This window comes from Larimichthys crocea, chromosome XIII (assembly GCF_000972845.2).
Source record: "Larimichthys crocea isolate SSNF chromosome XIII, L_crocea_2.0, whole genome shotgun sequence".
In the NCBI taxonomy this organism is placed as follows: domain Eukaryota; kingdom Metazoa; phylum Chordata; class Actinopteri; family Sciaenidae; genus Larimichthys; species Larimichthys crocea.
In genome coordinates, this window is record NC_040023.1 from 9498778 (window position 1) to 9512768 (window position 13991).

General features: G+C 42.0%; 1 protein-coding gene across 2 annotated transcripts; it reads left to right on the forward strand.

Annotated features, from left to right (window-relative positions):
- Positions 1–993: 993 nt before the first annotated feature.
- lypla2 (lysophospholipase 2) lies at positions 994–13696 on the forward strand. Of its 2 annotated transcripts, none has more exons than XM_010745692.3 (10): positions 994–1097; positions 6336–6498; positions 8463–8494; positions 9592–9657; positions 9880–9927; positions 10079–10149; positions 10881–10954; positions 11054–11155; positions 11268–11438; positions 11531–13696. In XM_010745692.3, exons 2-10 carry the CDS (start codon positions 6418–6420, stop codon positions 11579–11581), a joined length of 696 nt encoding a protein of 231 aa, XP_010743994.1. In that variant the 5' UTR covers positions 994–1097; positions 6336–6417; the 3' UTR covers positions 11582–13696. The 2 variants fall into 2 exon arrangements, with proteins under 2 accessions (XP_010743994.1, XP_010743995.1); XM_010745693.3 differs by having other exon boundaries at positions 996–1097; positions 6403–6498.
- The last annotated feature ends 295 nt before the right edge of the window (positions 13697–13991 follow it).

A 13991-nucleotide genomic window follows, 5' to 3' on the forward strand; every position in this document is an offset into this window, starting at 1 on the left:
ACTGTTTACTAATTCAAGGAATCTTTAATTCAGACAAAACAAGACCCAGTTCTTTTTCACCTTTAGTAAAAGTTCACAAATAGAAAATTAATCTTTCTTATAAATAAAAAGTGATCATGTATTTCTTATTCTGCATCAAATAATATAATAGATGAGTTTATACATGTAAGTGGGTATATACTGTATGTAGTTTATGCGTTATATTTGATAATAATGAATAATATATACGGTACACTGAACCACCAAAAAATGACGAGGTCGCTGCAAAAAAAAAGTGTCCATTTCAGTTACAGTTAAGGAAAAGTGCATTTTTATTTTATGTAATTCTTCTATTTGTAATTATTTAATTACTGTCAGGGATAGCTAATTAATTGGAAAATATTGATTTAATTACAAATACATTTTATAATCATATATAGATATTTCCATAACTGCAGTGAAGAATATTATCATCAAATAAATACATTCATGAATAACAATAATAATATTATTATTAATAATAATAATACATTTTATTTCAAGCGCCTTTCAGAACACCTAAGGTCACTTCACAAATGAAACAGATAAAAAAAGTATTAAAATAATAGCAGTCTCATACCTATAAAAAAGAAAATAAATAAATAAATAATAAAAAATATGATAATATTAAAAAAGAAAAAACAATACTAATAATAATATTAGAGATTTTATGTCTGAGATGGGAAAATATATTTGTCTTAAAGTTAGAATGTTGTAGGGTGTTTATTTAATTTATTAATATTAATTTACATTATTTCTGGCTAGCTAACATTGGTGCCTAACTGGTTTATTTAGAGTTACAAGGTTATTGACGCTACTTAAGTCATTTCCAGCCACTGTATATCGATCATATATTGATATTTATTGAGTATATGTGTAATTTTGCCGTCCTAATCATTGATTTTATATCAGAAATTAATAATATTAGCGCTAATCTTGAAGCGGTAACCATGGTCGTGATCTAGGGCGTTGCTATGCGGTGACGTCACGGCGCTCTGTTCCCGCCCACCCCTCCCCCTTGCTTGTGTGCGGGCAGTTAGCGGAAGTTCCGTTCCGTCGAGAATCGGGACAGCGAAGCGGTGAGTGCGAGTCTGAACCGAGCTAACGGGCCGCGGGGGCTTGATTTCTAACACGTTATCCCGGTCCAGACCGAGTCCTTTTTCTTTTTCTTCTTCTTTTTTTTATTTAGTGCTTAAGGGTTTAGCCCGTGTTTGAGGTTTGAATTTGAATCCCAACGGTTAACGAGAGACACCGGCTGAAGACAATGAATGTGTGTGTGTGTACGACGCGAGCTAGCAGCTCTACTACGACTAACCCGGGTTATTTTATATATATATGTGTGTGTGTGTGTGTGTGTGTGTGTGTGTGTGTAGCTAACCCGGGATTAAACCCGACTGCTTTGTGCTGCTGAATGCCTTCACTACTGAGGATGAGAGCTGGGCTCCAACCAGCAGTCATTGTCTCCTTCCTCCTCCTCCACCCGCTTCCTCTGCTCCAGCCTCATTCCCTTCAGTCGATGGCCGTCTAAAGCTCGCTGTCCTCGGCTTGCTCTTGTGTCTTTGACCCGCTAAGCTAACCGAGCAGGGTTTAGGTGGTGGATGGTGGATGATGGATGAGGAGAGGTGGAGGTGGAGGGGGGATGCCTGTCACTCAGTGCCGCATATTATCCTGTTGTTTGCAGCCATCCGTAGCCACTGAGCACAGAGCTGTCTGAATGCAGCATCCTGCTGTGTGTGTGTGTGTGTGTGTGTGTGTGTGTGTGTGTGTGTGTGTGTGTGTGTGTGTGTGTGTTGGCCGTCCACACAGAGACTGCAGCACGCTTCTGTTTGTGTGTGTGTGTGTGTGTGTGTGTGTGTTTGACTTAAATGTAATTGGAGTCATGCAGGATGGAGGCTCGTGATGAGCTTTAACACAGGCGGTGTTCATCTTTTTTCTTTTTTACTGGTTCCTGTCACCTAAAAATAATATCCAGGGAAAGTCCCGTTGATTTACATCCTCTTAACGTTTTCACTCTTTTAATCTTGTGACAGTGTCACTGTTGGTGCTTTGCCACGGTAAAATAAAGTATCACTTCACTACAACACAGGCTTTGATATCAGACAAATATTTACTCTAAATCAAAACATCTGAAAGATGATATCCACTCTCATCTTTTTGTTGTGTACATATTTAAATTTAAATTAAATATTCTGCCTTCCAAGTCCGTCCATTTCGGTGGCAGCAGGTGTAGCAGTTCGTTCACCTTTCATCATCTCCTCCTGGAGGATCCCGAGGCGTTCCCTGGCTAGATCGGGGCCACCAGCAGGTTCTGGGTCTGCCCCCGGGGGTTTCCTCCCATTTGGAACGTGCCAAGAACACGTTCAGGGGGCCACCCCGCCTCAGGTCCGCTGATGATCCACGTCTTTGCCAATTTCTAGATTAACCAGGAGGCGGCTGAGGCCGAGCTGCCAACACAAGCTCTTTAGAAACCTGTGGGTGATGTCACGCGTACTCTTTATATGTGGTGTCAAAACTTTGAGGGACACTGAGTTAATTAACGGAATATTAATTGGCAAACATTTTGATTGTCACTTCATTTATTTCTTAAGAAACTCTGGTGGATTTTCTTCTGTATTTGTGAGTTTTAGACCGATTTATTATATAAAACCAGCAGTTATTAGTAGATTTCACCCACTGACAGTGTAAAGAACGGTCAGCATATGACTTCTGACTTCTGGAGCCAGTCTCAGGCTCTTCGGCGTTGGCTTCATTTCAGAGACACGGAGGTTGTTGCTTGATTTTCACCCCATGGGCTCTGGGAATAGCTTCTGATATAATAAAGACCAATCACTTAATCCATTACCATGATTAACAGATAACAAACATAATCGTCACAGATCAGAGCGCAAGCATCAGGAATTTCTGTGATTTGTACCCCTGAGCTAAACATGTGACATATTCGTGATTACAAATAATGGAAACATTAATAATCCGCTTGTCGTTGTTGTTGCATCCGCTCAGCTGTTTAAGGAGTGAACAGTCAGGAGACGGACGCAGTTAGAAACAAGTCACGACAAGTGGCAGATTAAATTGAGTTTGTTTGCGAGAACAAGCCCTGTTTTCAGTCGTTTTTTTAGACCCAATCTGAACTCGATTAGATGCTTGTACACAGCACGGCACTATTTTTAACCACCGGCCTCCTCCAGAAGTGTTCAGAGTGAGCCATTGCTTCTTAGCGCGTGCATCGGAAACCCACACAGTGTTGCTTTATGTTGGCAGGTCACGTTACAGGTCATTGTTAATCTGCTGAATAATAACAGGTGGGGGGAAAGTATAAAGTGATTAATCGGCTCTTTGCATACGCTCCCTATTTTGGGTTTTTGTCCTACTTGTTTGAACAGATTACCAAATGTCCCTCTCACTCCTCTGTATCGTTTCTTATTATCTCTTTCTGTTGTTCACTCCTCTTCGTTTATTATCTATGAGGCTCTGCGTGTTCCCACCAAAGAGCAGCTCAATTACATAATTGTCATAAAGAAAAAAAGGGTGAAACATTGAAATTAGAATTTGTTGACAGTGAACGTACATCTTGTGATGCACATTTTAATGACGGTACAGTTTGTTCCCGTCAGTTTCTCCAACGTATTCATGCTCACAGGGGTCGATAAAATGTTTTTACTTACATCTTTTTGCACCATCTAACGGCTAAATTACACCGGGTATGGGTGTGACGTGTTCCACCGTTCTAGTCAATGTTTCAAATCCCACCAGAAGCGTTGCGGCCTGTTTCTGAAGCGTCGCTCTGCTCAGCAAACAGCCAAAAGAGAAACGGTGTATCAACGTATCATCGTGTTTAAATATTTACAAGCTCATAAAGCAGAAAAATGACCAAATCTGAGCAAGTTAACAAAGTCTGGCAAGCAAAGCGCTTCTGAAATGCCTGGCGGGCGTGGACCAACGGAGAACAGTGGTGAGAGGCTGATTAAACTCTATAGAGGAAGTAAAAGTCGTAACAGGGTATTCGTAGACGTGACGGCTTATTGCCTCTGATGTTAGATTGGTAATACTGATGCAACATTTTAGTGTTGTAACTGCTTCAGGTGGATTTACAGCTAGTTATGTCCAATTCTTCCCAACCTAAGTAAGAGTAAGGCCCCTCCAAGATGAATCTTAAGGGCAGAGAGACGATTATTACACGATATTACACCAAAACCTGGTGTAATATTGGATCTTTAATCCTCAAATGTTTGTTTAAATGAAACCACCTCCCTGCTCGAGGTTGCCACTGTCGCCAAGTGCTTGCTCATGGTGGGAATTGTTGAGTCTTTGTAAAGTACAGTCTAGACCTGCTCTATATGGAAAGTGTCACAGTGATGACTTTTGTTATGATTTGGCGTTATATGAACAAATAGAATTGAACTAAAATGTGCTAGAGGTCAAATAGTTTCAGTGGTTTCATTTTTAACAGTACATTGAATTTTACTATCGTATAACATGTTTTATTTTGAAATCTAATTCTGGTAGTAACTATAACTGTTAAAAAGCAAATTAAAAGTATAAAGTAGTATAAAATAGAAGTACTTGAGTCCGCAGTAAAAGAGTAAGTGTACCCAGTTTCTTCATCCATGTGGTTATTTTCCCGCTAAAGATCCAGAACTTTGCACTGCACTAAAAGAAAACATTTAACCCGGCCTGGTTATTATTCCACTATTACTCATTCATCAAAGGTCAGGATGCAGGACAAAAACAACCCTCTTTTGTCCACAGCTTGGCCACTAAAGTCAGTCATTTACCGCCGACTTCCACGTATTATACCTGCGAGCGTGACCTTCAGATGATAATTTGTCACCTGCCGGAGAGCAAACACGCGGCGGCGTTTAGCTGCTCGGCCGTAACAATTTTAACACCCGTAAGCGTATAATCCCGCTCAGGGTTTACACATTAACCTTTGTTTTCCAGCTTATTTACCAATCAGACGGACCCGCCCGTCCCACATCATCAGAAAGCTAAAGGGCATTAAGGAGCGAAGGCTTTTACTGCCCGCCGTTACTGTAAAACCACAACCCCCATCTAATGCCTGTTATCGATGGCTGACTCACTGAGAGTACAGCACAGGAGGAGAGCGGGGTTTTATTTAGTTAATGAGTCTTGTCACTTGCTGACTGCACAAACACATACCTCATAACTGCTGTTTCAGGTTCATTATGTGTCGGCGTGTACGACTGGTATGTTCAGCTTTGTTGTCAGTGGACTGGACGGCTGTGCTGTAGACCAGCCACAGTTGTAACCGTCAACGCGGGGCGTTTTTGTCATTGTTGACAGACTACACGACCGATACCACTGTGCACAACACTGCCCATTACGCGCGTCTGAATCCGCTCTGCTTGTTTCAGGGTTTAAACACATCCCGGTGATTTGAATGTTTGCTTTTTATTCAGCGAGCGGCGGCATCGATACAGCCAGTTAATCTGCGAAATAAAAAGTTATTTCCTGATTATTTTTTTGTTTTTGTTCGTGGCTGTTGTGTTCAACGCAGATAGACACACTTCCCGGCAGCCTGATCCTGTCTGAATGTGGTCTAACACCTACGAGGAATCAGGGCGGGCCTGCAGACGTCTGCAGAGTTTCCACAGATTATTAACAAATAGAGACGCTGACTGTAAAGTCAGGGTTTGAACACACCTCCACCCCGTCGTGTATGTATGTGTGTGTGACAGGTGTGTGTTGTCTTCAGTTAGCTTTAAGATCAACGTCAGAGGTATGGTATGATTTACTGCTGAGGAGGTGCAACTTGTCTGACTAGATCAACTTTTGTAGGACAGTTTGACAAAGTTTCATGCTTGAGTGTCACGTTTTTACCTTTTTAGTTTAAAGTTTTTCCACCTGTTTGAAGTCATTTACGTGGTTTGGATCCGAGTGAAAACTAAAAATATGTATGTGTATATTTGGGAATTTAAAAGATAATGCTCTATCAGCTGTTTTATATAAACAATAATATCAATTTACTTGCGCTTTAACAACTTTATTGATCCCACTGGGGGCAGTTTGTTTGCTTCTTGTTGGCTACTCAAAACACAGTAACTCTACGTACAGAAAAATCAGTGATACGAGGGAGCTACGTGTGAACGGGTCTATAAATAATTAGATAAACAAACTTGATGACCACAATATAAAAAAAAAACAAGATAAGCTAAAACCACAAAGGATCATAAAACATGCACCAACAGTGACGCTGGTTAGAGGAAGAACCGCAGAGAATTTAACAAGAGAGAGAATGAACAAGTTTATGAATATATATGTCAGATAACCTGATAATGAAAGTGTTTGTTTGTTTACAGATTTTATGTGTCCACGCTGTGTGATCTGTCGTCAGCTGACCTCTGGTGTCCTCTCGTCTCTCTCCAGCACCTCCTACAGTGTATGTGTGGCAACAACATGTCTGTGCCGCTTCTCGCAGAGGCTGTGACGGTGCCCGGGGATGAGTCCGGGACCACCGCGGTGGTAAGTTCGAACATTAAAACATCTTCATCTTCATCGCTGAGTGGTTGAGGATGGGTGAAAACAGTCCAGCTCAAGGACGCTTCAAACACGACGTTTAGATGATGTAAGCTGCCCGAAGCTTTGCTTTCTCAGCCGATATTTCTTGAAGACCTCCCGGGCCTTCGTCTCGCTGCATTAAACTAGATCTCTGCTCTGTGGTGCTTGATATTAAAGGTGAATCTGGGCTTTTACCTTGGCTCATGGGTGGTGCCAGGGCATCAGAAATGGGGAAGTGAGTCAGACTTCTCTCACATATCACTCAGTTTCTCTATCAGTCTTCACAACTGTCATTTATCATGATCTCAGCTTGGCTTTGCCAGGCAGAGATATTTGCATACACCTCATGAGAATAAAAAGGTTGTTTGCATGCGGCTGGTAGACAAACAACTCAACTGATTATTAGGACACTTTAGAGAGTTCAAAATAAAATGAATCATAGCTTTTTCCACTGTGACAACTACAAGTATCTAACAGACAGTGCGCCAGATATGTCAGTGTAAACTCAGATGATGGTAGATGGAGTAGATGATGAAACTTTGACACACACAATACCAAAAAAACTTTGCAAATGTTGCAGGGCCCTCCTGAAACAGCTTAATGTGCTACTTAAAAGACCAGTTTGAGAGAGACAGAGAGAGAGCACAAAACTGACCTGATATATAAAATATATTCAAACTCCCCATCTCATCTGATGTTTTCAAAGCAGCACAATTGGTCGCTTGTTGTTGTTGCTGAATAGTTGTTATTCAGCAGCCGGCACAGTCGGCTTGTCCATTCTCCAAGGTGCGCAACATGACAGAGTAAAACCTCCCCACTGATCTCGGGACAGTGACATCCTCCAGAATGCAGAATCCAGGGTGTGGCTGTTCGTGTTGAACGTAACCGCTGTGAAACATTCAGAACATTCAGGAAACGACTTCTCACAGATTAACCGGCTTTATCGGTGCCGGCGCTCCCTCACTCACTTACTGTATGTCATCTCCGCAGTCAGCCTCTGAAACTGAGACTATCCAGGTGGATTCATGGACTAAAACTCTGATGTTTTACCTGTTGTGGTTCTGGCTTTGTTTAGTTCATGAGCCAGCTTCTGAATCTGAGTCTGACTCGCAGTTTACGTGTCAAAATAGTGACATAAAGAAGTTTCATTTGATTTGTGCCCGATGGTTTAAGAGAGAGAGAGGGAGAAAGTGAGCAGTGGTTGAGAGACAAAGACAGTGAATGAAAGTGAGGGAGCGTCAGCCTTGATAAAGCCAGGTGAAATGAAAAGTTATTTCCTGATCATAATTTTTTTTCACAGCTGCTCTAGCACAAATAGACACATTCCCAGCAGCGCCTGATCCAGTCCGAATGCATGTCTTTTCAGGCTCTTTGCCTTGGTAATGAGAAGTCCCACCTGTGGCTGCACCTGTCACAGGTGGTGTAACAAGTGTCGTACGGTGAGCAGATCCGTGGTGGAGATGCTTTGCTGTGTCTGAGTGTAAAAATAAAAAGAGCCGGAGGATCAAAGCTCTGGAGCCCGTCTCAAACCCTACATGGAAGCAGAGTGTTTTGATCTCTGCGAAGGCCGCTGGGTGACTGATTTCCAGCCAACAAGCAGAGATTCGCCAGCTTTTTAAATTGTTGTTCTTCCCTTTCATGGTTCCTCTGTGGGGAAACTGGCAGCGAGAGCTTATCTTGGCAGGGATGAGAGATTGACACCTGTTTTTCTCTGGAGCAAGTGTGCACGCTTTAGCAGGAAAGTGTAGTACACTGTGTACTACATGACTGGTGTAATGTGATGAATTGTGTTTTTATGTGTCCCCTGCAAAGTAGCGCTGGAACTGGACGTACTGTACGGTTCGCTGGTTTCCTCCCTGCAGCAGTGAATGTGTCCAGTTTCTTTGGATATAGATGAAAGTGCTGACCTCTGTTTGTCTGTGCTGCAGGTGATTTTCCTTCATGGGCTGGGAGACACCGGGTGAGTGATGTTTTAATCTTAATTCATGTTTTTGTGCTTTCTTTATGAATGTATTTTTATCTATGTATGTATTATCAAACTATACTTTTAGTGTCTGCATTTCTGGAAAACGAATTTCCTGCTTCAGATTTCGTGATGTGGATGCGTTGCTTTTCAAAATAAAATACCCTGTGCAAACGTGCAATTGGAAAAAACAACCAAAACTATGTAGAACATTTACATATTGAGCAGGTAAACAAAGTCAAGAGTGCAAAATGATTCTGAAACGCTCCTGGTCGGGTTTGAAGTCGCGTGGAGAACGGACAAAGACAGCGTGACAGCCACGATAAGTTTTGACTTTAGTGTTTTCAAAACATAACCATCAATGGATGACAGGATACACGATTTAATTATCATTATTTACACTTGATGTATCCACATGAGTAAATATAAATGAGTTCCTTTACAACTACGATGTAACCAAGAGGAATGAGATACTTAAACCACCTCAGAGGATGATTTTTACCATGTGTAATATTTCTGTTTGAGCTTACTACACGTGTTGTTTTAGACATTTAATAAAATGTCAGTCTAAGATGTCATAGTTAAAGATCCCGTCCACTCCTGCCGCTACGTCCGAGTGTTAAACTATTTTAGGGTGAGAAACCTTCAACAGATAAAGGTAAAAACAAACTTAACACGTTCAAACATCAATGTTAAATGTAAAAATCAATAAATGAAACTTGTAATTACTAATGTAGTTACATCTCAGTGTTTTCTGTTGGTTTTTGTAGCACTACGTTCAGTATTCATGAATTATTCAGCCGGTCAGAGAGCTGCACAAAGCAGCTAGTAAAGCGTAAATGCAATAATTGATGCCCACATTTGTGCAGCACTAAACTGCTGCTGCTCAAATCAGCTCTGGATGTTTGGTGATTCACTTCAGATGTTAACTCGTGTCGGTGCTTCTCCCCTTCAGTGGCTGCTTTTCTCTTAAGTGCCTAATTGTACCTCAAGTGCACATGATTGCTGCACGCTGTGTTGTACATCATAGTGAGTTGCATGTAATGTTTGCGCATTAGAAACAAAGACGTTCATTGATCTCTGTTTTCTGTCAGGCATGGGTGGGCAGACACTCTGACAGGGATCCAGCTGCCTCATGTCAAGTTCATCTGCCCCCACGCGTAAGTCTTCCGTCTGATTTTTTGACTGTCAGCAGGGAGAAAAATGAACATATTTTTCTCTGTGTAGTTGCGTGGAGTGAAGTACAACATTAACCTGTCAACAGTTTTTCCTGTCAGAATTCAAAAGTAGCTTCAAACCAATACTTTATACAGATAAGCGTGTCATATGTTTTGTAGAGGCTGATCTCCGTCATGTCTTCATTCATCTCCTCCCCCTTGCAGGCCCCGAATGCCCGTTACTCTCAACATGAAGACGTGTATGCCCGCGTGGTGAGTTGGCGTGCTAAAAGAGACGGCGTTTACTTCAACACTGGGGGCTATTGTCTCCTTGGAAACCACAATAGGCTCTCATATTGGCACTGACAATACTGCGATTGTGTCTATTGATTTCCTTAAAACGCTCGCTTCTGCATGTGTGCAGGTTTGACCTCAAGGGTCTCACCCCCGACACTCCAGAGGACGAATCTGGAATCAAGAAGGCAGCAGACAACAGTGAGTTCAGTGTTTTTTAAGCGCTGGTCCACAAGGACGTCGCATCAACTTTAAAAGGATCTGCTGTTATTCTGTGTTTGTTATTTCCCATAAAAAGAGCACTTCTCTTCTTCACTTCTCAAGCTCGACCTCGTAACATTCAGAAATGTTGAATGTTGAAGATCCGAGGCTCCTCCCAGTGGTCAGAGAGCACAACAGCTCCTTTTAAACAGAGGAAGTGCATGAAAACAATCCTTAAAGTACGATTACGTCTGTCTGCTGTCACCAGACCAACCTGGGAAAAGTTAATAAGATCAGATAAGATAGACTTTATTGATCGCACACCGTGGAAACCCGTTACAGCCACTCACAGTATACAAGGTGGGGAAGAAAAATGCTCTAAATAAGGGCGCCCTAGTGGTAGAGTGGGCGCCCCCCTGTGTACGAAAAGCTGAGTCCTTCCTGCAGCGACCCAGTTCTGACTCTGGCCTGTCTGTCTTCAGCTGTCCAGAGTTACCAGCCCTCAGTGAGTTTATTCAGCCATGTTTCTGTGATGCTAAACTCTCCGTACTCCCTCTGTAGCCTGGTGATGTATCAAAAAGTAGTTTGTATATTAGTTAGTTCCAAGTCGAAAGAAACTCGAAAAAAGTACAGAAAGTACTAAAAACACAGAAGTGGCTGTGAACCATGCAGCACCAACATCTGAAGGGTTTGTTTGACACTTTAACATATTTATTCTTGCTTTCCTCCAGTCAAGGCCATAATAGATTACGAGGCCAAAAACGGGATCCCCCCACACCGTATAATGCTCGGTGGCTTCTCTCAGGTTAGTCTTCATATCTTATGTGATCTGTCATATTTGTGGCATCATATATTAAAAAATGTAAATGAATGCGAGTAAATAAATCTCCCTCTTTCTCCTCAGGGTGGGGCTTTGTCCTTGTATACCGCCTTGACCTGCCAGCATCAGTTGGCTGGCGTTGTGGCCCTCAGTTGCTGGCTACCACTTCACAAGAATTTCCCATCGGTACAGTCACAGTTTCACTGACTCCTCCAAACCCGGGAGAAGAATATTTTTAACATTTATCTGCCTCACTGTGGACGTTGTCCTAAGTCAGCCCCATGTCTGTTGTCTCTAGGCATCAAGCGGCCACAAGAACATCCCGATCCTGCAGTGCCACGGTGAGAGCGACTCCATGATCCCGGTGGAGTTTGGTGCGCTGACGGCAAAGAAACTCAAATCCATAGTCAACCCTCAGATGATCACCTTCTCAACCTACCCAGGGCTCTCTCACAGTTCCTGTCATCAGGTACTGTGCCGCCACGGGGTTGATTCATTTCTGACTTTGCCATTGATGTTGACTTCCTTTTAATTTTATCTTCTTCTTTTGCTCTCTTGCAGGAGATGCAGGATGTAAAGGAATTTATCGAGAAGTATTTGCCCCGAATCTGACCTCACCTCATCCCCACTGTGACCCCCCCTGAGACACTGACCTCTCACCTCTGATCTGCTATTCTCCCACAGGAAACAGCCATGAGCTCCCCCCCCCCACCCCACCCTCTCTCTTCCACACACATCGACAACAAACACACAGATTTGATAATAAAGAATTTGCTTAACTAAAACTGCTCGCTTCTCCACGCAGACCAACCCAACAGCACTCAAACCGAACACACTGATTTGATAGTAACATTACCAAGCGCTCGCACGCACAAAGTCTTAGCCTTTTGGAGGGAGAAACACTGACTCATACGATACATTCCCTGTGTTTTTTTTTATTTAAACAACCTTTGTCTGACACCTCCAAACAACCTCAGTTCTTCTCCACTTTTACCTCATTTTGCTTCTTCTTATTTTCAGCTGTCACCTCCCCTCATCACTTCCACTGCCACTGCCTTTCCCTCTTTCATTCCTGCGTCAGTTTTAGTGGAAATCCAACATTAAGATCGAGTCGGATAAGCAGGTTAACACCTACCTGATGCTGTCCGTGATCATACCGAGGCGCAGTCAGACCGGATTTAGCTTTTCCAGTCTTTTCAGGCTCTGATGTCCAGCTAGTTTGAGAGAAAAGATTGGATCTCATTCAGGAAATTTTGATTTATAATCTTTTTTTTTTTTTTTTACTTGGATGCTGCTTTGTGACATAAAAACATGTTACAAAACGCGGTATAATTCACAACTTTATGGGCTGCTGGCCATGCCAGCTCCTGCAGCTACACAAGTTAATCTCCACAGCTGAAATTCGGTCTGACTGCGGCTTCACTGCTGGGTCAGGGTGAGTGCTGGTTTTGGTTTCCCACCAACCCCCATCCCTCCATCTCACCTCCTACCACACCACGACAGTGCACCGCAGCCTGTCCAGGTCTCGCACTGGTAATCTTGATCATGTAACTACAGACGCCCCTTTTTATCAAAGTACCAACATCCTCAGGGGCTCACATTTCTTTTCTTTTTTTAATGAGTGTGATAAAATATCTTGAATTATATGAAGAAAACCCAATTGAAATAAAAGAAACCTAATCAATCGATACTTTTGCCAGCCTGTGCTGTTTATTTCAGAACTTCCACACCTGCATGTCAGCGATCTCTTTCTGCTTTGTGATGTCAGATTACTTCATCTGATTTCCTTCTTTTTAAATTAAGATTGTAGACTGAAAGGGGAATGACTGACCAGTACGAGTTGCATGAGATAATACATCACTGCAGATGGTTGCAGGCCCGCACAGACTGCACACCATGAGTCGTTTCACTGTTCCTCCCACCGACTTTTTCTCTTTAAAACATCCCCTCCGCTCATTCAAGTGTTTCTGTTTCATCCACCAACCTCACGAACGGCCTCCTCTCCATAAGTCCCGGTCGATTTAACTCCTCTCTTCCTCCACGACGCCGAAACTGGCTTTTATCCCCAAGAAAATCTAAGATACCATATTAACTTCCCAGCTTCCATCCCTTTGCAACTTACTGTAACACACTAACAGAACATAAAAGGTCAGAGTTAAAGTTAAACCCAACTCTATTATCGTTAAAAGAAAATGGCTATACACTGGTAGGGCTTCGGCAAGAAGCTGTTCCAACATAACTTAAGGATGATTTTACAAATTTTAAAGTTAATCTTGAACAAGTTAAGAGTGTAACCCTGAGGAGTCGTGTGTGCTTAAAAAATATATATATATCAGGTGTTCTGCATTTTCCTTTGTGAATGTTAATTTTGTTCCACATTACTGTTTTCAAACATGGTTTAAAGAAAGTTTCAAAGGATTGTTGTTCATTAATCAATGAATGTCTCTTGTCTTGCTCGCGTTTGGTTTGCTTTTTACTCCCCTTGTGTGACGACGTCACCCCGTCCTGTTGTGTGTCGTCCCTGGTTTCTACATGTGTGTTTATTGGACTTATTTTTCGTTGTGTTTTGTCACCATTGTCATCTCATCCTTTTTTTTTTTGTTGTTGTTTGTGCCTGTTTATAATGATGAGCATTAAGAAAACATGTTGAGGTGAGACTTGGGGTCTCTCCTTTTTTTGTTTGTTTTCAAAATGACACCTGTATGCAGAATAAATGACCAAAAAAAGTATCCGAGTTAAGCGTCTTTAATTTTCCATAGCTTTATATATATATCAGGAGATACAATGATAAGTAGGGAAGCGATAAATATATATTTATTAATTAAATCTATTATAACACCACAGGTGTGAGTCTAATCAGCACACAGCACATGAGAAGCTACACTGATGACACTTGTACAAATCCAGTACAACAACTCTGCCTATAATGTTTCAGTTTGTTGACACTGTCAGAGAGGTGTTAATTTAAGTAGACTGCATTATATTGATATTTATTTATAATATTTGCCAAAAATGAAAAGCC

Coding starts and splice junctions, on each gene's coding strand:
- lypla2 (XM_010745692.3), top strand. CDS start 6,418: ATGTGTGGCAACAACATGTCTGTGCCGCTTCTCGCAGAGGCTGTGACG. Junction 10,150..10,880: donor CAAGAAGGCAGCAGACAACA/GTGAGTTCAGTG, acceptor GCTTTCCTCCAG/TCAAGGCCATAATAGATTAC. Junction 11,439..11,530: donor CTCACAGTTCCTGTCATCAG/GTACTGTGCCGC, acceptor GCTCTCTTGCAG/GAGATGCAGGATGTAAAGGA.